Below are 25,010 nucleotides of genomic sequence, written 5' to 3' on the forward strand. Positions count from 1 at the left end.
TCTGCTTCATCGCTATTATGCACATACTCACCCTTTGCCGACATAGCAGCCATCACCTCACCTTCATGGTTTCAAACTATTGCGCCAACACCAGAACAATTTATATAAGAGAAGACCACTACATCGAAATTCCTGCATAGGGGGCTGCCAGTAGCTGTGGCATCTTGGTGTTGCATTGGAGATAACCATCCTTGCTTGTGCTTTCTTGTACTCGTCTAACAGTTCGGCTGCCCTCTTATTCAGCCACCGTGGATCCTTCATCTAGCCTCCATGGACAACCACGTTCCTTTGATTCCAGATGAGCCAAGACTGGATAAAGAAAAGCTCCAACTCCGTTGTATCTAACTTGTCCGCCAACAATTCAACAAGCTGCAAAAAATCACAATGGTTAGTCCGAATTTTCTGCAACACGGTGAGGCTTCCTACCCAAACATCTTGGGCTACTCCACACCCCCATATAGCATGAATAGCATCCTTGGGTTCCCTCTGGCAGTAGTGACACAAGCTTTCCTACACAACTTTTCATTTTGCTAAACTCATCTATATGGGAAGAATATCATGGCATGCCCTCCAGCCAAAAATTTTAATTTTCCCAGGTATTTTCAGCTTCCATATCGTGCTCCACAGCTGCTGCCTTCCACTCCTATTTGATGATTCGGCCCAACCAGCTTTCCTCAACACTTGTCGTGCAAGATGGTACCCAAACCAAACTGAATACTCTCTCTTCTTATTATGCAGCCATACCACTGAATCCTCCACAACCCTTCGACTCAATGGGATTCTACAAATAGATTCAACCTCTTCCCGATTAAAATGTGTCATAATGATGTCCCTTTTCCACCCATGAATGTCCCAGTCAATAAGATCTGATACTCTCCAGCCCTCCTCCATATCATGCACCGGATGTAGAATTTTATTTGGAGGGTAGTTTGGAATCCATTTATCCTTAATTGCCTCAATGGACTCTCCATTCCCTACTCTCCAACAACACCCACTCTTCAAAATTGGTAAGGCAGCCACCATACTTTTCCAAACAAAAGAACTGTTTGGAAAATCTTTTGCATGAAGAAAATTACATTGAGGAAAATATCTAACCTTGAAGCATTTAAACATTAGAGACTCATGATTTTTCAGCAACCTCCAACCTTGCTTGGCTAACATAGCAAGATTGAAATACCTCAAATCTCTAAAGCCCATACCCCCTTCCTTTTTTGGTTGAGTTAAACAATCCCAACTCTTCCAATGAATTTTCTTCTCATTGCCTATTTGCCCCCACCAAAATTTAGCACACAAGGAGTTGAGTTCATCACACAATTTCACCGGTAATTGAAATACCCCCATGTTATAAGTAGGAATAGCTTGAGCAATTGCCTTGATAAGCACTTCCTTCCCCGCCTTGGATAACATCTTCCCTTTCCAACCTTGCAATTTTTTCCAAACTCTATCCTTCAAGAAAGAAAAAGTTTGGTATTTTGCTCTACCCACCAATGTCGGTAAACCCAAATAAGAGTCAAATCGGTCCACCTCCCTTACACCCAAGAGTGACACAATCTCATCCCTATGGTTACCACAGGTATTGCTACTAAAATAAACCGATGACTTCTCCATATTAATACATTGGCTAGAAGCATTAGCATAAACCTGTAGCATCTCATTGATCACCTGTACCTCTCCAGTAGTTGCCCAGCAAAAGAGAATAGTCATCTGCAAACATTAAATTTGAGATTGTTGGCACCCCTCTACAAATAGACACACCCTTACTTCGCCTGTCCATCTCAGCCTTTGCCAGCAATAAAGTAAAACCCTCTGCACACAACAGAAACAAATATGGTGATAAGGGATCACCCTAATAGATCCCCCTAGATGGCCTGATGTTGCCATATGGCTTCCCATTAATAAGAATGGAAAAAGGTGTGGTGATACACCCCATTACCCAATTAATCCAAGTGACTAGAAAACCCAACTTTGCCATAATACCCTGCAGGAAGTGCCACTCAACACGGTCATACGACTTACTAATGTCAAGCTTTAATGCAAGAGATCCCTTTTTGCCTTTTTTCCGAGAGTGCATGGTATGTAAGGTTTCGTAGGCCACCAATACATTGTCTGTAATGAGTCTCCCTAGGACAAGAGCACTCTGGGTAGGGGTTATAATACTTGGGAGAATCTATTTCCAGGTATCATTTGGCTGCCACATTTATAAAACTCTAAAACTTAATACCACTTGCAAAACATGTATAAACTTCAACATCAATGATGTACCAACGGTGATTAAAGCTTGCAAGGTGTTCCATAATTATTATGAAGTAAGCAAAAAACTTGGTAAAATTGTTGATGTCTGTTTAGGTTTTGTGCAAATGTGATTTTTACTTGATATCGCTTGCTGAAAATGAATGGGAGGATTGCCTTTTTATTGCAATGGTTCATCTTGAATTGGCTTGAGTTTTCAGTATTTATTTTATTTTTCAAATATTATTAAAACTATGATAGTTCATGTAAAATTAAAAAGCTTTAATGTACAAACCATACTTTCATAAGATTTTCCTGTGCATCGCACAGATTAGCAACTAGTAATAATAATACCAAAAGAAAACCGTTTCTCGATGAGAAATATTGCTAGTATAATCATGCATATGTTACTCAATTCCTTTCTTCTAACAATTCATGGCGATCCAAACTCTCTTGCACTACTTTGTGGATGCCCACAAGCAATAGTTGAGGTTGCCTTTTTCCCATGCATTTTTTTAGCTTACAGACTTTCTTTTAAAGCCATACAAAGCATAGGATTGGACTCACCACGATACAAAAAGAGTTGCTTACACAAGTATACTTTTCCTCCTGGACAAAAAGCAACCATCAAAACTGTGGGTGAGCCCAACAAAAAATTACCAACCGAACACAAAATGTAATTACTAATTGGAAATCTCAGTTAATAAACAAAGTTCCACAACTATAAAAGTACTCACACAATTCGTCTGCATCAAACGGATCTCTTGGCTTTCCAAGCCAAATTTACAATGGGGATATTAAGGTTATCTGATTATTTGAGCTGCACCGTATACGTGGAAAGCAAAATATTAAACCTTTCCCCTTCAAGAGAAACCAGAATTTTCAAGATTGAAAAACTCAACCTTTATCCTGCTAATACCCAATCCCTCTCATATATTGTTCTAGAAACCCAATGTGCTTACTTGAGATTGGACAAAAGTTAAAAACTTGGATAAAATACAGAGAGCAATTCTGCACGTCAAAGTTTGTCATTATTTGTTTCAAGATGCTGCTCATACAGAGAATGATACTTTGCAGGAAGATAGTCCTTAAACCTGTTCACAATGACGATAGCAAGGGTGAGAGCACAAATGCTAAAATTATTGAATATAAGAAACAAAATGTATGAAGAAGATAATTTTGGATATTTCAATTTTCAAAAAAGACTAGGGGAAGGGGAGACATTCTATGCATAATGTAAAAGAAAAACAACAAATAAAAGGTGTCACATCTGTCATTTTCAGGCTTAAACATTTATCAATCATACCATATTAGCAACATTTAGAAAGCACAATACACAAATGAAAGAGTAAATATTTTTTTTGTTCTTAAATATCAATATCATAATCCAAAAGAATTTTATTAACACTAGTATCTGAACGAAGCACCCAACCTATGCCATCAATAATAGCATCCATAATCAATGTCAATCATGGCATTAATAGAACGTACTATCTTATGAAGAACCCTCAGCCTTCAAGTCAAATTTTAGATGCAAAGCCACATAGGCAATTGCCACCAATAGTATTAAAATCAAATAGCAATGAGTACCTTTCAAGAAGATGAAGCCTCTCTGGTCCAGAGAATAATCTCACAATGGATTGTAAAACTTGACTTATCTTCATTACTTTAGACTTAAGTGCCTTCATAAACTCCACAAATTTTTTATATTCTTCAGCACTAAGCTTCTCTTTAACCTGTAGGCATAGGTTTGAACAAAATCCAAAACCACTTTCTTAATTGACATTTTAAACAAGAAAGCAATACAAAAAACTTGGTGAGTCAAAGAATTGCCTCTAGCTCATTGGTTTCAGAGAAGAAACACAAACAAACATGACTGCTTCAATATGGTTCAGGCATCCAATGCAAAATTCCAAGAAAACCACTTGCTTTAGAGAAATGCTTTTTTAGGAGGCATGCAAAGAAGGGAGGGAAGATTCAAGAAGTATTACAGAAAATGATGACAAAATGGCATATAATCAGAAACATTTCAAGTCACCAATAAGTAATAACCATGTAAAAGTTCAATTATTCTGCGGTTAACAAGTGGAAGCTCTTCTTGTTGTGTTAGAAGCCAGCCTCCTGTCCAGTTTCTTGCCACATATTTCTCATTTACAACAAAGGAACAATCACATAAACTAAATAATTTACTTTATATTGTCAAAACACTTCACCTGAATCAGAAAAGCAGATCCCCTGGATTCCTCGTTACCACTGGGCAGAGGGTTGGACTGAATACCTTTGTTCTTCTGCCTGAAAAACTGAGCTTGCTTCTCTTGAGAAGTTCCTTGATCTTTATGCAGTACTGATGAACCAACTTGAGTATTTTGTGTGCTGATGCCATCAGAATTTTGCAAATTCTCAAGATTAACTGAATTGATACCCAAAGGGCCAGTTGTTTCAAACTTCTTTGCACCAAATGACTGATCAGGAGAAACTTCAATTTGTTGCATCACAGCATTTTCTATGTTTAATAATTTACGCTTCCTAGCAGAACAAGGTTCTATAATTTTTTCTTTGCTTGGTTTTTCATTTAATATAGAATAACCAGTCATATCAGTTATTTCATGATGTTGCATATTTTTCCTTCCAGGCATCAAATTTTTTTTCTCATTGCTGATAAGATCACTTGGACGCTTCAAAATTAAAGATTGACTCTTAAAGGGAGAAAGAGATGAGCGATTAGCAGGAAGAACTTCTCCCAATTGGCTTGAAGTTGAACTATTGCCTCTTTTAGTGTCACGTATGGGAGACAATGCCTTTACAGAAGAATCTTGACTCATTTGTGTTGCCTGAAGATTCCGACAACCAAGAAATAGTTCACAGAAATAGCATTATCAGAAAATACTTTTACATCTAAATATGAACATCTTCACAGATAAAAAGTCCAGGGTTTACCAGGGTGAAAAAAATTTCTGGAGGCTGCTCAGGTTGCGTCTCTTTTGTTTCTCCTATGAAAGAACATATAGCATTAGCCACAGCATAAATAGGCTGCATTATTACAGAAAATTAGCTTTAATAATACACATGCCATAGGAAGGGCACAAATGACAAGCCAATGGCTCAATTCAAATTTTGGGAAGTAAACAAAACAACCAATAAAATCCACCTCTGTTTGTGCATGGTGTCATCATATATATTGTTCACAACCAATCCCAAGCCCAGAAATAAGAGAGTTGTTGTAGGATGGAAAACAATACAAAAATTAGTCACTTTCTTATGAATACATTACAGATACAAGTTGGGGTGTGTGGCCAACCCTGATTACTTTGTTGAGGATCCAAAGTGGACCCCACAGTTTGGGGTCTAATACTTGCTTATTATTGTCATTGTAGACAAAACAGCCTGTTAGATTTTATGAAGTGTAGAGAAAGAGAGTATAGAGAGAAGAGAGAACACAAGGTTTATGTGATTCAACCTAACGGCCTATATCCACAGAGAGTAATCCTTGATGGCTACATCTTCACTATATTATCAATTCACTTAGTTACAATGAACCCTAAGTAGGGTTTATATAGGGAGAAAGAGCAAGTTTTAGGCATACATGGGCTTACAATAGAATTGGGCCTCTTGGGCCTACACACATAAACCTAATACCTCTAACACCCCCTCTCAAACTCAAGGTGGAGGCTTGATGGAACCTTGAGGTAAGAATGTAACTTGCAAAGATGAAGAAAGATCCCTCAAAGATGCCTTGAAAATTACCATGAAGACGACTATAAATAGACTGGATAATGAACATGCGAATTGCTGAAGATGACAGCGAACAACTATAAAAGACTGCCACGAGATAATAAGGGCCGAAGAAGGCTACATCAGTGACCAAGGAGGAGGGGCTACTATGACCTGAGGACTGCTACATTGAAGGCTTGAGGAACTTTGGCAAACAAGGCGCTATGATGAAGCATGTGATGATGTCGTAGATGTTGAACCGAAAGAGACAAGGGTCAATTCATGTGATTTGGGTGCCTCAAATGGACAAACGGATCCCAAGATCAGAATCTACGCAAAAATAACCACTCAACTCTTATCAATGATCTAAGTCAAAATGGTCAAATGCTGAATCAAGCAATGTTTGATGATGCTTGAAGCAAGATGCAACCGATGATTAAGGCTTGAACAAAAGCCAAACGAGCCAATAATTTCAATGAAGAGCACAATACAAATTATACCTTTAGAGGCTACCAGTAAGATGCGAAAGATGCATGTGCGCATTAAATATAGCCAAAATCACCAAAATTGTCAAGGTTGTCCATATGCTATCCATGACAAGAAATAAATTAGGATAATTCTGTAGAGTGGATTGTAGCGATGAAAAAAAAAAAATCTTGTATTGTTTACTCGACTAGGGCTGATGTGGTGGTCTTCAACAACTATTGCCACGGATTTGAAGGCAAAAGACCCATTTGCGGAGTAGAAAATAATCTCAAAAGATCCAAAATTTGCAAATCAAACTGTGCCTTGTATATTTAAAAATGCAAACTCATTCTTGATTGAGTGAATTGCATACATAAAGGACACGTTGAACCTGCTAATTATCACAACCCAATACTATTGGTATGACAGTCGGTGGTCAATACTTGTTATCACAAGCCAAGAGGATTCTTTAAGTCATTGATAAATCATTCGGCCAGAATGCCACTAATACAATAGTTATAGACTTGTTGGTCCCTTCCAACACAGTTGGTGCCGAATGCAATAGAAACACAGCCACGGCTTTAGATGATGGTATTGTCGTGTGTTAGGCAGCGGCAGTTAGTTTTGGCTTTTGATGGCAGCGGAAGACAAACAAAAAATGGGTCAAGATCAACTCTTTGATGGTGGTGGTTGAAAGGAGGCTCCGTGACAGTGGCTTGTGAAAGACAGTGGTCACTTCTAACGGCAACTGGACTATACCAAAGAGTTTTGACTGCAATAGTGTGAGGCTGGAGAAGACAAACGCAGCGGAGAAACACAAAGGAAGACAAAGACTGCTATTGAACACACTGTAAGGACAGAAAACCATGGCCATAGGATGGTGGCTTTGATACCATGTTAGATTTTATGAAGTGTAGAGAAAGAGAATATAGAGAGAAGAGAGAGAATACAAGGTTTATGTGGTTCGGCCTAACGGCCTACATCCACATAGAGTAATCCTTGACGGCTACATCTTCACTATATTATCAATTCACTTAGTTATAATAAACCCTAAGTAGGGTTTTTATAGGGAGAGAGAGCTAGGGTTAGGCATAAATGTGCTTACAATATAATTGGGCCTCTTGGGCTAAACACATAAACCTAATACCTCTAACACAGCCATTAAATTGTAACAAACACCTAAACCTAATCTTAAGTTCCCAGATTGAAGTTGGTTCAAGACCTAAGTGAAGACTTGGCTTGTATGTGATTGGCTCCTGGTTTCTTTATTCCAGTAAAAGCAACAGGATCAGGATGTTACTAACCCAAAAAATATAAGGTAGACCCAGCAAATGGGAAGCCTGCAATTTTCTGTCAAATGCAAGCAATCTAACAGATTAAGGTTAGGATATTTCTTTCAGTTCACATACCTATAACTAAACTACAGAACAGCCAGGAGAAAGAAAGTGTCCACAGGTAGCCATTGGACCCTTAATTGATATCTTTGTTTTGTGTGTGTGTGTGTGTGAGAGAGAGAGAGAGAGAGCGGGGGAGGGGGTGGGGGGGAGGGAGAAAGTACGGTATCAAGATTGATAGGGCAGTACCCATTTTTATATATTTTGTTAAAATTATTTCTGGCTAACCCAAAAAATGTAGGGCAGACCCAGCTAATGGGAAGCTTGCAATTTGATGCAAGTAATCTAACTGATCGGGGTTTGGATATTTCTTTTCAGTTCACATACCTATAACTTATTTTTTAAAGAATAAAGTCTAACTTTTTGATACGTTGATGGTTAGGAATGAGAGGATTGAACCTTGGATGTCTTTGTTAGAAACACCAAGAGTTCACATGCCTATAACTTTGCAATCAAATAGCTTTACTTTCTAACTACAGAACAGCCAGGCAACAGAAAGTGTCACAGATAGCCATTGGACCCTTTATTGATATCTTTGTTTCAGGTGTGTGTGTGTGTGCGCACACGCAAGAGAGAGAGAGAGAGAGAGAGTACAATATCAAAAGACTGAAAGGGAAGTACCCTTTTTTTTGGTAGATAATAGAAATTTTAGTAAAGAGCAAAGAACAACGACGGTGAACCCACTGCACGTACCCATATTTATATATTCTGTTAAGATTATTTCTTGATCTAATCCATTCAAATAGATCTATTACCCATAAAGGCAAGAATCTTTTACATTTTGTATGTATTGGTAGCCAAATGAGCACACAGACACATCTATATTTTTTGGGTCTGCAATGCATAATGTATAGAAAGCCCTCATTCTTAAAACATTCATAAAACAATGTGTCACATAGTTACTCAATATAAACTTCAAATATCTGAGAAAAATAATATCCAACCTACATATATATTTCCCCAACACTTCTAGGGGAATACATAGGTAGATATAAAAGTCATAAAAACAATGAAACTGGTCATGTTCTTTAGCAGGAAGATACTTACCTCTATTTTCTGTTTGTATTAACCTTAGATGAGTAGAACCTCGAGCTCCTGCATCCCGAAAAAACCGGTTCAATGTAAAAACTACATCCCCAAATTTGGAGTAACACTGCAAGAGTGAAATGAGTTAGCACTAGAGCTTTGGAGATCAAAATTCAGAAGGTTGTTCCAAAAGATGACAACACACCTTGATGTGAGGCTGTATCCAAAGTGATATTTGGGATTGTCGATATGGGTGTGCAAACCTGTTTAGAACTCACAAGAAAAAGCATAATTCAAAAAATATATATACACGTAAATGTCAAGATTAAAATTTAACAGTCACATCAATAAAAAATAATAATGATGAGAAAGGCATTAATTGGTTGCAAGCCAAAGTCCAAGATGGATTTCCATAACCTTCTCAGTGACTGGAAACAATAATGATCATTTTGCATTTTGCATGTAATTATGTATTGCATATTTTCCAAACAGGTGGTTAAATATCTTTTGCAGAATTCCACCTTGCACTTTACAAGGGGAGGAGATTCTATTTGAACTAGAGCTTAAAATTCAACAAAGATTAGAATGACAAAAGAAAAATCAGCTCCAGAAAATTCACAAAATTTGTTGAGTTCAGAATCCAACCATGAAGCTGCTGTACAAGGTTTAAAAAGAAAAAATTGATGAATGTCAAATAGTCAAGAATTAGAATGATAGTTCAGAAGTTTATCAGTTTTTACTTTTCCCCAATATTTCTTTGAACAGGAGGGGACAATGAAAAGGCCATCAGATTCTAAAACACATAGCAAATGGCTTACAACCAGGTAAAGTGGATATTACATTATTTATATACATTCTAAAATATCTGCTAAGGTAATGAATTGATGATATTATGGACACTATCTATAAGTTGTGAAGATAAAATATAAACTAAATAAAGAGAAATAAAATGAAATTAAGGTTTAAAAAAGGACAAGTCGTACAAAACAAGACAAATAAGAAAATGATCATCTCCTGATATTTTTGCTAAGTCACATGCATGTGCATTCTGTTGAAATTAAAGACCAAAGTGACAGAACCAACAGAAAGAAAAACCTTTCATCACAGAAAATAATAGCTCCATAATCATGACGATGACGGATTACACGTCCAACAGCCTGATTCACAGCTCGTGATGCTTGTTGATTATACCAATCTTCTCCGGTTAGAACCTACAAAGTCAAAGTCAAAGTCAAATAAAAATTGGTAAAGCAATTGTCAAAATCAATAATGGCATGTTTTGTTGGTAAGATTTTTTATTCTTTAGAATTTAAGATTCTCATGACTTTAAATTCCTAAGAATTTAAAATTCAATCTCAGAGTTTGGTAGCTCAAAACTAGTTTTAGAAATCTTGAGAGTTTAATGAACGTTTGATGTTGAGAAAACAACCCACGTGGTCATTATGGTACGCGAAACCTAATAAGGAAAAATATTTTTAATGTGATTTATAAGGTGCACATTATAGTAGGTGAAACTTGATAGGAAATGTTAACTAGTTTTAACTTTTAAGCGTGATTTGTTACAATTCTAATTAAGTGCAAGACAGAAGAATAAAATTCTTAAAAGTTGAGACTTTATTATCCCATAAATTTTGGGAATGGCAATATCCTGAAATTTTCAGAACTTCCACAATATTAGTTAACCAAACACCCATAGTTTTGATAACTCTCAATAACTTTAAATTCTCACCTTAAATTCCTACAAACTGAACACAACCTAAGGAAAAACATCAGGTACTTAAAATTGACATCTCAATCAAGCAGTAAAATGATTACCTTACACACTTTGCTTTGGGATTGTCCCTCTTGATCCAAGTACTCACGTTTTAAACGAACCTGATTTACTTCTCATATCAGTTGAGCAAAGCTAATATGTGAAAATAAGCATAAGATTCATGGCAGCACTATTTAAGTAACTACACGGCAAAAAAGATCAATCATGACATTCACTTGTTACAATTTAAGTATTCCTGGTCCCAGCAAATGGATAAACTTTGCATTATTTGTGGAAAACACAGTGTGTTATAATTATAGCAAACATGATAGCCAACTCCAATGGCAAGCACCCAAGGATATTTCCTAAACCAAATGCAGAAACATGAAAAAGCAAACCCTATAGATGTATGAGTAATAAAGAACATATAAACTAATATGTTGTGAAACTAATTGACTTAAAAGAAATGGGAACCCATAATAAATTAACATGACTTTACTTGTGTATGTAAAGACTTCCATGTAATATGGCAAAATGAAATTTATATCCCTGCTTGTCAATTAATGAATGCCACAAAAAATTTATGCACAATAATGCTATCCCATCTTCTGAAAATAATTAAGATCAAATGATGAAGGCTCAGGTAACTAAGATTGAAAATGTATTGTTGTAACCAGCCACTTATGAAGAAGCTAACATTTAAACATCAATGGTTTTGTTATTGTTTTCATTTTTTATAAATATTAAGATTTGGTAAACAGATAGAAGGGTGTAGCCCCCAAACAATGGGCCAACTATTATAAATTATCACCATCACAAATGAATGCTAACTTCAGGAACAGCAATGGTTAGAGCTAAGCATTACATATATCTCTCTCAACATTAAAAAGTTTAACTTTGAGTCCAAAAATTGAAATCAAAATGCTAGCAAAACCCGGTCTAGATATTTGAAAGTCACGTATTGATTATAAAGTATTAAGTCAAAGTCATGCAAATGAATCATAAAATGCCTTACAGAGTAGATGTCGCACTGCAGCTTCTTTAAGTATAGATAAAATGGCAAAGGATTTGCATGATATGCAAAAGAGCAAGGAACAATCAAGTCTCAAGAAAAAGAAAATGACAAAAAGATTATCAAACCTTAGGATCATTCATCGTAGCAAATGGCATACCAGTGATGACTACAGCTCTTCCAGCCTGGTCAGCAAAATCTAGTCCTTCACTTACCTAAATAACAGATAAGAATCAGCTGTCATAAATGGACTTGAACTTAAAAAAGACATAGCAGATATATAACCTTCATATTTTATTATGCTTGCCAAATTTGCATCAAGAAATGAAGCATCAGCCAACCAAAGAAAAAGTTCATTTTCTGAAAATCTAGGAAATGCTAAATAATTTGGGAAAGATCTTGAAACCTAACTTTAAAACTACTTGCTAGCCAGGAAGATGACAACTGAAACTACAAGTTTTATCGCTCCCAATACTTATATATACTAACAGTGTTGTTCACAATATTGGGTGACTCAGCAAGCATGTAACCAAAAGTATATGACCAAAGAAGTCCACCAAACAGAACATTTCAAGGCAACATATTGCAACTGCCTCAAAATACAAGGACCAAAGAGAGCAATGGGATTTCATGTGGTGTCCTCTGAGTGTGAATTGAGCGATGCCTAGACTGGTGTCAGATTCGCTGCTGGGTTGGGCTGGTCTTCCGATTAAGAGTGATAGGTTGGCAATTTGGAGTCTGATTCCATCTTGTTTAATGTGGATTGTTGGAAGAGAAAGGAATTCTCGCATTTTTTAAAATAAAGATTCCTCAGTACTCCAGCTTAAATCGCAATTAAAGGAAAAATTTATTAGCATTGAACCGGGATTTCTCTCCTTCCCCCTAACTGAGGTTTTGATTTGTTGTCTTTCCTAGATAGCATTTTTCTTGATTGACTTGTTTTTATCTTTTTAATTTTTTCTCTGTTTGAGTGCTCCATAGCATACTCCCTTCGTACTGTAGCCTCACTTTTTTTCTGTCCAATAAAACATTTACTACTTTATTGATCCAAAAAATACATAAAAGCACCAATTCACAAAATTTTGAGGGTAGTAGACAATAAATATTGCCAAATACAGGACTCATCAAATGCACTTGCTAATGACGAATGAAACATTATCCATCAGCACTGCCTTGTGCGTGCAACATGCCATTTCTTCAAAATATGCACTTCCTAGTAATAAAAACTTTTGTGTTACAACTTACACGTATGTCTATATAAACATTAAAGCCAAGAAGACACAGATTCATGATTCTTTACAGCATCTCTACTTACCATCTTGGAGCTAGTCAATTTTAAATGTGTATCATGCACTCCAGAGACTATCATAAAAAATAATAATAATTAAAAATTATTTGAAAATATCCCCGGATGGCAATGATGCCAGATGAGTAACATAATTTCTATTTAACAATTTTAAAGCATCGTATACACATAAAGTTTGGAAACTTCCAATACCCCTTAGTGGTTGTATGATAGTCAAAAACATGCAAAGCAAATTTCATCCAATCCAATTGGTCCACAAAAAAATTTAGAAGTCAGCAAATGCATAACAAACAAATATTTTCCTTAAAGGCCAAGTCAAAAACATACCTTCCCACGACATACAGCAAAAAAAATTGCACCAGAAGCTGAGGTGTCCTTCAACTTAGCCATATAGTCCTGCCAAAACCAAACCAAATGGATTACCTAAAGACTAAAAGAGAAGACAGTGTACTTATATATATATGTGACAAAATTAATTGGATATATAGGTAATGTTGGTTACCTCAATTGACAAAGAAAACATTGAAGACTGTCTAGGTTCTATCACAGGTTTCTTATGTTTGCAGATTCTTTCCCATATTGTAGTTGAATTTGCATGACTCTACAAAAAATGGAACATGATTTTTCATGAAATAAAAGCAAACAGATTTCACCCTTTCAAGTATTCAAACCCCTACCATATTCTTCCAGCACCCAATGCATTGGTCCATAATGTAGTAAGACGAAAAGAATACAAGCAGTCCATCGGGTACAATTCGAGCAAAGTTTACTGGAAGACAAAAATATAAGCATAACTTCTCAAATGAGCGTCAACAATTATCAGGCTACCGATTTGAATAAACTTCAAATCTGATAAGGGAATATGCTTAAAATTCAGTGCAAAGCCTAAATTTTTAAAAAGTTATGAACCACTTGAGTTTTTAAGGGAGAAAATTATGTTGTCCTCCAGAACACAACAAAAACAAACCGACAAAGCCTTATTCCCAAAATTTTGGAATTGGGCTATGGATCCTCGACAAATTAGCCATCCTCCAGAATATAGAAATATTAAAACATAGCTGGTTTTGACTTTTACTTCTTTTAATATTCTATTCTTTTTTCTTTTTTTTCTCAAAAACCCCAACTTTCTAGGGTTATCTGCGCTCATGCTAGCAAGCTAGAAGATTATCATTTTTTTTTTGATAAGTAGCAAGCTAGAAGATTATCCTAGCTGATATGAATGAAAAGTTCTATTGAAACCTCACTGTACTACCAATATATCTTTTACACATCAACTGTGAGTTATCAACATGCCAAAGCTATTTAACATATCCCATACAGATATGTTAGTTGAATATCAAATAATCCCACCTTTTAACTAGGGACCATGCATTCTAAGATTTCCCTTCATTGAATAAACAATAAACCTTTTACATTTATCAAAACAGGCGGTGTTTGGATCATTGGCGTCATAATAAATAACAACACCTTCAGCCTATGAAAAGCAGCATTTGTAGTGGTTATCTTACATACCAATAGCATTTCCAAGCTCTTGCTTGTATTCTACAGAATCACGGTTCCGGTAAGAAGAATTGAAAGAGCAACTAGAAGGGCCAGCTGATACAACTCCAGCCCATATCTGACTTGGGGTGATGACGTGAGGATTTTCCAACCGAACAGGAAATTCTCTGAATAACCAATATTGCATTTTCTATTTAGAAATTGCGAAACATGGAATAACCTAATTAGCATAAGAGTCACTTACAATTTCAGTTCCTGCGCAAATGAATCCATGGGAGACAACGTCCCAGATGTCAATATGATTGAGCCCACATCCAACTTGTGGAATTCTTCCAAGGCAATTCCTGGATTGAAACACCACCAGCTGAGAGTCCTTGATGCCTTACCTGCAGAATCAAAACAAATAAAGATATATAAATTAGACTATGACAGGATAGCATATGTTCAATCACACACTATGCCAATCTTTTGGAACGCACATTTGCACTAACTCACTGTAAATTGTGAATGACAATTAGGGATATCAGAATAATACTTTCTTTCATTATCAAAAATTTTATTGAAAAAAAGGAACTACCTCGTCCACACTTGGTGATAACGTGAGATAGCTCTACAGAATTACAACATATACGAATTACAATCTGAGATTTAGAAAATCAATAAAATTAATTATAGATTGAAATTCTCTATGACCCAAGAAATTAGATTACTTTCCTCCATCCAGTTAGAAGATCAAACACACATTTTGGCAGAACCAATTCCACCCCAACTACAAAGAAAATGAAGCCACAGAGATTGTAAGTGACTTCACAACATAGAAACAAGTGGTCCAGTCTCCCAATTACACTTGTACATGTAACACCATTCTACCATAGGAATACCTCTCCTCATTAGACTCACCAAGTCCACATCTTCCCCCATGTCACCATAGCAAATCACTAGAGCCTATCAAGACCTCATAATAAGACAGAACATCAAAATCTTCTGTTGCTGTTCAACATCCACCTTGTTCAATCTGGACCAGCCCTATTTGGGATGTTGGAATACAAAATATCAAAGAAACCACTGACTCTAACTCCCAGTCATTGAAATCACAAATAAACTTAATATTCCAAGAGTGGGTCCTACCTTCTTGCCTTCTAAACAAAAATGAACTGAGGCTTCCTTATCTTCAACAATCGCATGTAACTCTGGGTATAGCTCTCTCAAAAAGATTTATCCATGCCACTTATTGTGTAAAAACCTCACATTTAACATCCCCAACATCATATTTTACAACCTCCACAAATCTATCCCAAGCTGCTCTTACACTCCTCCATAAGCTACAACCATGCACACCTCTTACCTCTTTCATTGACCATCAATGTAACAACTCAAGGAAAAACGCGTCACATCTGCGCTATACCTCAAAAGAACTAGTCACAATTGAGGCTCCTTGTAGTTATTAATAAAGCCCAGTTCAACCTAGTATATGCCCAATGTGAGACTTATCACACACCACACACATTACACAATCAATCAAATTGGGGCATCACAATCTCCCCCACTTAAATCCCTAACGTCCTCGTTAGAGCTCAATATGTGGAGTAGTGTCTCTGAGCCCACACGGGGTTACCGAGCCGGCTCTGATACTATACACTGTCACGACCCAAATCCATGGAATATGAATTTGAAATCACTTGGTTTTAAACAAATTTAAAGATCAAGAACCATTTTTAGAAAACTTGTCTTGAAACTCAATTCTTTTCTGAAAATAGTTTAGTTTAGAAATCATCTTTTAAATGAGATTCGAATGTTCAAAACGTTATTTAGAATTCGAAGTTTCTCTTTAAAACATTATTTAAGGTCGAAGTTTCTCTTTCAATGATGTAAAAATGCTTTTGATAAACATTAGATAATGTAAGCTTAAAAACGTAACTTTTGAAAACCTTTGACTTCTAAGAACCTAAAGAACAAGACTTGTGCATATTATACATAATTACTTACAGCACTTGAATCACTCTGAAAGTCCAACCGAAACAACCTCCAAAAATCTCAAAACACTCTTAAATAGGACCTATAATCAACCATGGAAATTACTTAATATCCTCCACAAAATATAAAGCTTATCGAATTATACAAACTGACTCACTAGGAAAATATTTTGCTGAACTAAATGATAACACTGATGCAAAGCATCTCTACCCAAAAGTATGTTTCCTTGAATTTATCAAAACTCAAAAGCAACAGCCAATACTTTAGGTTTTAATATATGTCCTACACAAAAAGTAAAACCTTAAACATGAATTAGGCTCTATAACCATGACTTTGTTCTAAAATACACACTATGGGCAAACCTAGGATTTAAGTTAATATATATAACCCCAAAGAAAACGTTAAAGCCACCTAATATATATAACCACAAAGAGCCATCCTAATATATATATAACCACAATTGAAAAGGTGAAAGCCTCATGACTAAAGATTTGATCCATGACTTGTTCAAGGATATACACAGTGGCCAATTCTAGAATTTAATATATATATATATGTCTCTCAATGGGTTTAATAGCATATAACCCCAATAAAACATGGTGAGCAAAACTATATGACTTGTTCATGGATTTAATATATATACGTCCCAATGAAAAAAAGGTGAAATCCATATTCATGATTTTATAACTTTGGCTTTTATAACTTTGGCTTTTGTTCTAGAATACAACAGAGGCAACCTAGGATTTTATATATATAATTCCAAATGAAAACACAGTTGGCAACCTAGGATTTAAGCACTAACATAATAGTGTAAATCATATCCTAGGAAAATACCCCTTTAAACAATCTACACATCCCTAACGTTTTCCATGATAAAATTCTAAACCTTTAATTCTTTGTTTCTAACAGTGAGAAATCATACCTTGAACAATTTGGTTGCCTCTTCAATTGTATGTGTTCTAAACTCCAAGTGAAAAAATACACCTCCTAGCTTCCTTAGTGGTGAAACCCTTCTTATAAAAACCCTAATTTATCTCTTCCTCTACCTTATATTTAACACATCAGAGGTGTGAGCTTAGTGGGGTAGTGGGCTGCAATTTCTAACAAAAGTACTTATGGGCCATCAATTTTATATATATATATATATATATATATATAATAACCTCAAATAAAGATATGCGGGGTATCACAATCAACCCCATTCTTCACCAAAATATTTCAATAAAACCACCCTCTCCACAAATGAGTCTTTTCCTCTCTAAAAAGCCACAACCATTCACCCAACTAGGCTTGGTTAAAAGTGCTCAACCTACGCACACCCCATCCTGCATTACGCATGGGATATTAAATTTAATACTTCAATAATGCAAATGAGATATTATGGATTAATAAGCCAAAAATGAAGAGATCAAGACATAATAGAGAATGACAATACACACACACACATAATAAATCAGATCTATCCCAAACAACAGCAAGTATCTCCAAATTACCCTTTAAGCCATCTGCAGCACTTGCTTCAACTTCCTGCACATGAACCTATAATGCAATAAAAGGGGGAAGGGGGGGTGGGGGGTTCCAATTCAGATACGTATATAGCAAAATGAAGATACACAATATAGAAACATGCACACTTTAAAAGCAACAGCCAAAAAAATTTTGAAATCAATCTCACCGTTGTCCTATTCAATTCTACTTACACGATAAAATTTTGCATGAGCATTGCCCTTATCTCTAAAAATTATATGAAGAATTTCATTAATGCTTTCCAGCCTGCAAACAGTCCCCTTTGCGTTGTTATGGTTTTCTTCCTCAAGAAGCACAGCAGCATCATCAATTATATTAGTGAGCATAGAGGTAGTTTCATGCGTGACATTTAGATCAGCAAGTAGTTCATAGATGTAAGGCCCAGGCCTAGTAAATCCCATTTCTTTGGACTGAATGGGCACTTCAGCAATCCGCTTCTCAAGCTTTAAAAGAAGTGCTGCAAGATATGCATTATTAGCTCATAACAAACACGACTAAGTAGAGTATGAATACTAGAGCTCCCATCAAAAATACTGATAACGTTCTGTAGAAAGCTAACTTAAACTTTACAACACAATGAAAGTCTCACATGCATGTGATTGATTACAAGTAAAAATACTAAATAAAAGTAGGATCTAGATCGGCCAAATCACTCTCAAAAAAAAATGCCAGAATAGTGGCAATATTCTTTATAATAAAAATAAAATAATAAAATAAAAGTTAATGAGTTTACCTTTAAGGATGGCAAAATTATCTGGATTCTGTGATTTGTCATTTGATTCTTCCCTCCTTGCTATAGAAAGGTCAATACAGTTTTTTGCTTCAGAAATACAAGCTGTTAGAAGCCAAGAAGGCAAGTCAAAAGAGGCTGCATCAGCACATAAGCTTTCCTGCATTATATTCACATTAAATAAGAAAATATCCAATGTAACAAATGAATCAAGTTGCTATTCTGCATAAATATCAATTACTTTTGGGTTTTTTTTTTTTTTTTTTTTAAATCACTAACAAGTTTAAAGAGTTGATAGCCAACTGAGTAAGAAGAGAGACATTCAAAAACCAGCACATATAGTTCCAAAGTTATACAGACATTAGATTTCCTTTGTCACAGATTTCAATTATATTCCCTTACCAGATTGTGAGCTTCATCAAATATGAGAATGCTGTTGTTCCAATCAACACCTAAAATTTTTCGAAGATTCCGATCAATAAGATAGTTATAAGGTGCAAATAATATATCAGCAACCTTGTGGAGCTCTCGTGATACATAATAAGGACACCTACAAGAAAGAAGTAGCATGTAAATAGGAGGCAAAACCCATACAACTAAAGTCCAAACAGCTGACTATGATATTTCTTTTTAAGGAAAAAAGGTATTAAGAAGCAAATTGTATATTAAAATTTTGGTGTAAATAAAGAAAACTTAAAAAGAACCTACGGCCCAAATCTTCTTCCAACATTGACCAAATCCTCAATGTCAATAGGTTCATCTCCAAGATGAGGATTTTTCTTCATGTAGTCTACAATAGAAGCACAGATCATGAAAGTTAAAAATAAAAACAAATGCTAATTACAATCAATCAATGGACTCTAGTAGATAATCAAAAAATAGAGATTATAATTTCCAACCCCTTCACAACCATTCAAAAGTAAGCATAGTAGTAGGAAAACCCCATGAATATAAACCTGACCGGGTTATTCAACTTAAACAAGATCTGACAACTTTATCCTCATCTATACATTCATTTTAAAAGTTTTCATGCATGAGAGAGAGAGAGGTTTCTTGTCAATATATTTTTTCTTTCTATTTTTTTTTTACTAGAGAAGAATCAGGAGTCCTTATATTTTTGCATCAGTTATGGACAAGCTTACGTGGCATTTTAATGATGAAATATTGAGGAAGGAGTCTACATGGTTTATCAATTTGTAAAAATAAAAATAAAAAATAAATAACATAAATAAGATAACTAGAGAGATAATGCATTGGGTGTTTTGAAACAATGAATTCCTCCGAAGCATATTGATTTCATAAAAAATATAACTAACGGAGTGCTAATTAGAGTGAAAGCTAGACAAGGAAATCAGTGGCAAAGCCAGGAATTTGTGTGGGAGGACCAATTGTGACAATTAAGTATTCTTTTCCGTTTTTTATACAATGTTCTTATCATATATTGTAGAATTGGGGGGAAAAATCCTTATAAATACAAATCTTGATGCAAAGGAAAATTTATATAACCCAATATATGTATTACAAAAAATATATATTTTACCAAAGCCTTGAAATGAGAGAATTTCAATATTTTCTTCTCCAATGTCAACCGAAGCTGGATATGAAAATTGAAATTAAGATGGTTTTTCTTTTTTTTGGGTTTTCAACACTAAGAAACTATAATAGCAGAGCCTTTTCTTGTGGTATACTAGTGTGCACTGCCTACTACCTTGAGTCTTGTCCCTTTTCATTTGTACCAGTGGGTGTGGTGTGTTGTGGGTTCGGTGTGTTGTGGGTTCAAAACAGTGAGAAAAAAACACATAAAAAGAAGAAATCTACAGCTACGGCCTACATGCAATAAAGCTTCTACTACAGCCTACATGCAAAAATAAGGTCTATTAGTGCCACTGCTGCATGCAAAACCCATTTTGATGAAAGAATGGTCTGCTACAAGCAAGACCATCTTGTTTTGGTTTGAAACAGATGAACGGTGGGGGTTCATTTATAAAAACAAAAAAACAAACAAACAAATGGTTGGGATTAGACATGTTTTCTATAAAAAGAATGGGACTACCTTTTTCCATAAATCTGATGGTGGGAGGGACATTTTGATATGTGCTTATATAGGCATCCCATATAAGCACATATACTCAAGGATTTTTCTAATCCTTGGGGGGACATGGCCTGGTCTCCTGTGGCTCCACCACTGAAGGAAACACAAGCAAATATTAAATTAGGATAACATTAAGGATCAGCATTGAGTATTAATCTTGTGTTGTTATTAATGAGCTTACTAGACCATCTCCAGGAAAGGTCTTGTGGTGCATGTTATATGCAAATATCATGATAGTGTACAAAACAAATTTTACAATGGAAGGGTTTGAGCTAACCCCGACAGTATGAATCATATTTCCAATGAATAAATTTTGTTTGGAAGCCTCTTTCCATGTCAAATCTCCAGATCAATTATCCAAAGAGCCTTACCCATGATTAAAAACGTGTGAATTGCCAAGCACCCCATACTGTAAGGGGTATGAGTCCCTTCTTACTAAATGTTACTTAAAATCCAATCAAAATACCACAAAAAATAAAATTCCTTCAACCTTATTTAAAGGCATTTATCAATGTCATAATGATCCAGGTGGAAACAAGAATTTGGAATCAACAACATAGTGATAGCAAAGGTAGTTATGCACCCAAAAGATGTTTGGTTCTAGACCATCTAGAATTCATTGTATCCAAATTATCATAGTTCATTCTCTTGATCTTTGAGCTGGAATCACTCTTCTATCCTTTACATGATATATGGTTTTATATTCAATCTCATGTTTCCAGAAGATAGTTGAGGTAATAGACCTTGCTTATAAATTCCCTTATTTTAGTAAGCCCAATTATATATGTATATATATGTAAGAAGGGACAAACATGTGCTTAGATTTTAACAGAATTACCAGCAACTTGAGAATGATGGGCACAAGTACGCTTTCCACGCTTTCTACACAGCATACGGCAGGCATTTGTTTGTGTTTTTCCACGAAGCAAACTCACTTTATCATGAATGCACAATTGTTCACGAGATCCTAATACTACCATTTTGGGCCTGCATATATTAAACATTAGCAAGTTCAAACATTCAACTCACCCAAAGCAATAATAACAAGAAGCTCTTATCACAAAAGAACAAGTTATTGAGAATCAACGTGTCATGGAATAAAGGTAATGCATCAAGAGGAAAAGCGATATTTATGGTAAATCCAATATTCAAAATTTTGTCAATGCAATTTAGCTCAAATGGAACCTCCTCCCCTTGTGAGAGCAACATGGAAGGGGAGGCCATGCGGTGTAATTTATTAATATAAATCAAATATTTAGAATCTCACTGCAAGAGAGGTCAAACTATAAATCAACTCTGACCTGTAACAGGTTCTCTTTAATTCTTGAATAACTTGCCGGATCTGGCTGTGAGTGCGTGAAGCATAAACTATGGTGGGAAGTTTTGAGCGATCACCCTGTGACGGAGAAACATCTGATATGCTACCTTCACTCTGACTGCTCCTTACTCCCATACCAGTTGAGAAACCCCCCAAACTCTTCCTCCAAGCAAGTGTGGCGCAGAGAAGACACAATGTTTTCCCAGTTCCTGTAGGGCTCTCCAACAGTGCATTGCATTTCTGCACATTGTATTAATAGAGATAAGAAACTATTAAAACTTTGTATCATTAAGTTAATAGATAATAGAATTGAGTATAGGCCTAGTGACACTATGCAGCTTATAGAGTACATATCAGACAATCCAAACCCATAGAGCTTCAGACTATATGTTACACTATTAACATCTTTTTTTGATAATTAACAGTTAGAAAAATGCTTTTGTTGTTTTAGGTGATATACTAGATATCTGTAAACTTTTACAATAGAATTTACTTCAACGATTTTCTTCAGAGATTTATATTCCGTTTCGAAAGGATTTCTACTTACATTATGCTTTAAGAATTAAACCCCACTTTGAAAAACATTCCCCAATGTTCTATCATCTATGAGGAGTGAATTCAAGGGGGAGAATTTTATTTTTTTGTCCACAAGAATACAAAAACCATGAAGGCCTATTATACCCAATAACCACAATCTAACGAGTCAATCAACAATTTCAATTCTTTCTCCCAAAAAAAAAAAAAAAAAAAACAAACAAACGTTTTTTAAAAGCAAGAGAAGTACTTTCAGTACGCTACCATGACATGATACATACAGCTACCAAAACGGTGACGTTTGGAGGGATTGAAAAAGCTTACTTGTTGGAGAGACTGAATGACTTTTTCCATGTAAACAAGCTGAGAATCGTAGGCCTCGAATGGAAAATCCACATCGATGCCTCTGATTTTGTACGTCGGCATTTCTTATTTCTCCGTTGGATTTTTTTTTTTTTTTCTCGGGAATATTAGGGGAAATTTTCCCGAGAAAGAAAAATTGAGAACGTTGGGTTTTGATCTTAAAACCCTAGAAAATGAATGATATAAAAAAAGATGTAATAGGTAATGTGTTTTCCCGCCAACTTACATTGTGTAGTGTGAGGGGTACTGCTGATAAACGGTGTCGTTTGGGAATTGACTTTTCTTTTTTTCTTTTAGGGTAATATAAATTTTTTTTTTTTAATATAGAGATGATAGAAGTTTAATCTATGGATTCCTTTGCTAATTGCTCTTTATCATCAAACTAAACATTAGATTTCTTGCTCGATGACAAGAGACTTTAGCAATTTTTTTTTACAAGAGATTTTAGCTATTGAATTAACTAAAACTCACTTATTGTATTATATAAAAATTATGTATGACAACATTTGATACAAATTTTTTTGTGAGTTAGTGTTTAGGGTAAACAGGGAACAATTTGGTATCTGACTTCTTAACTTGAAATCAACACAAAATATCCTAATTTATATAGATAAATGTTAATTTTCATCAACACAATTTTGAATTTTATGTTCTATTTGTTTTGCTATAAAATATTTTTCCAAAATCATTTTCAGTATTTTGCCTTATTCATATATATTTACATGGTAGACTTATTGTAACTTTGATGCTATTTTACACAAGTTTAGCTAATTAATGTAGGTGATTTTTTTGGTTAAATGTACAAAATTGACCTCTTATGTTATTTTGCATTCAATGATGTTACTGTAGCTTTCTATTTGCTTTTCTTATTATTTTTTCTCTCTCATCTCTCATTCAATTCTTTCTCTTCCTCTACCCTCTTTCTCCTCTTATCTTCTCTTAAATTCAACAACTAATAAAACAAAATTTTCAAACTTAATTTAAATCTAGATCGCAAATTCGTCAAACCCTCTCCTCAAAAAAAAAAAAAAAAAAATCATCAAACTCATATAAATAATTAAACCCAAATTATAAAAGAAGAAGAAGTAGAAAATGCATAAATAATAGAAGAAGAAGAAGAAGCAACAACAATCCAGCAAAGAGCCCAAAATCATTGCCCACTGTACTGGAAAAATCTACCCAAAATCACTGCTCATAATCAAACTCAAATAGCAAAAGAATAAGAAAAAGAAGAAGAAGAATAAAGAATAAGATGCCGAAGAAGAAAAAACGCATTAGGAGAAAGAAAGAAAAGAAGAAAGAAGGAAGAAGAAGAAGGAGAGAGAGAGAGAGAGAGAGAGAGAGAGAGGAGGAGGAGGAGGTATACCCAGTTATGGGTGTATTTTTTTGAGAGAGAGAGAGAGTTCAAAGAAGTAATTATTGGAGTGTGTGGTAACTAGTAAGGTGGTGGGACTGTGGATGGGTAGGTGTGAAATAATAATAAAAACGTGAGAAAGTATTATTTAAATAAAGAAATGGTGTATTAAAAATAATTTGACGTGGGTGTTTTTGAAAACTAGTTATATAAAATAGAAAAAATAGGTTTTTATACTAAAATAGAAGAAAATTTTAACTCATACTCATGGTAATGCTCTAAGTGCTCTAAATATGAGTTTCTTGTAACATGTTATGAATCGCAAGTGAATGCAAAAATGTAGTCATTTGATTTTTAGAGGCCGTCTGGCGGAGCACACAATTCTCTCACTCTCAATTGTGTTCTACCCCTCTTTCCTTGCTTTCACATCTACAATTTTCCATTGTTCTCTTACTTTAAGACATGCATTTTGTATATTTTAAAGTAAAATTATATTTTACCGTTTGTGGTTTGATTCGATCAAATTTCAGTCTATCAACTTTTAATTGCTCATTCTCAAAAAACTTTTAATTGCTAGATCTCTGAAGTTTGGTCTAAAATGAAATGGCAAGACTTCCATTGGTAAACCTCATAATAATTTCATTTAGGGGACAAAATATAGAAATTGAAAGTTTATATAAAAATAGCGAAAAGATGAATAATAGGGTAAACTAAAATAGGGA

The 25,010-nt window shown here is 35.1% G+C and overlaps 1 protein-coding gene across 2 annotated transcripts; it reads right to left on the reverse strand.

The window, feature by feature from the left end:
- Window positions 1-2,513: 2,513 nt before the first annotated feature.
- LOC115988830 (regulator of telomere elongation helicase 1 homolog) lies at window positions 2,514-23,106 on the reverse strand. Of its 2 annotated transcripts, XR_004091664.1 has the most exons (23): window positions 22,896-23,106; window positions 22,021-22,277; window positions 21,558-21,706; window positions 19,336-19,417; window positions 19,030-19,177; window positions 18,631-18,787; window positions 18,071-18,354; window positions 17,864-17,909; window positions 14,641-14,782; window positions 14,409-14,563; window positions 13,574-13,665; window positions 13,399-13,497; window positions 13,224-13,292; window positions 11,719-11,805; window positions 10,641-10,700; window positions 9,921-10,036; window positions 9,031-9,088; window positions 8,847-8,952; window positions 5,167-5,219; window positions 4,443-5,060; window positions 3,820-3,965; window positions 2,967-3,323; window positions 2,514-2,838 (listed from the first exon to the last, which is right to left on the reverse strand). XR_004091664.1 is itself a non-coding variant. In XM_031112452.1 (22 exons), exons 1-22 carry the CDS (start codon window positions 22,995-22,997, stop codon window positions 3,248-3,250), a joined length of 3,102 nt encoding a protein of 1,033 aa, XP_030968312.1. In that variant the 5' UTR covers window positions 22,998-23,106; the 3' UTR covers window positions 2,888-3,247. The 2 variants fall into 2 exon arrangements, 1 of the variants encoding a protein (XP_030968312.1); XM_031112452.1 differs by lacking the exon at window positions 2,514-2,838 and having other exon boundaries at window positions 2,888-3,323.
- Window positions 23,107-25,010: the final 1,904 nt, after the last annotated feature.

This window comes from Quercus lobata, chromosome 5 (genome assembly GCF_001633185.2).
Source record: "Quercus lobata isolate SW786 chromosome 5, ValleyOak3.0 Primary Assembly, whole genome shotgun sequence".
In the NCBI taxonomy this organism is placed as follows: Eukaryota; Viridiplantae; Streptophyta; class Magnoliopsida; order Fagales; family Fagaceae; genus Quercus; species Quercus lobata.

Coding starts and splice junctions, on each gene's coding strand:
- LOC115988830 (XM_031112452.1), bottom strand. CDS start 22,997: ATGCCGACGTACAAAATCAGAGGCATCGATGTGGATTTTCCATTCGAG. Junction 17,910..18,070: donor CTCATGCAAAATTTTATCGT/GTAAGTAGAATT, acceptor ATTGCATTATAG/GTTCATGTGCAGGAAGTTGA. Junction 9,089..9,920: donor ATTATTTTCTGTGATGAAAG/GTTTTTCTTTCT, acceptor AGTTCTAAACAG/GTTTGCACACCCATATCGAC.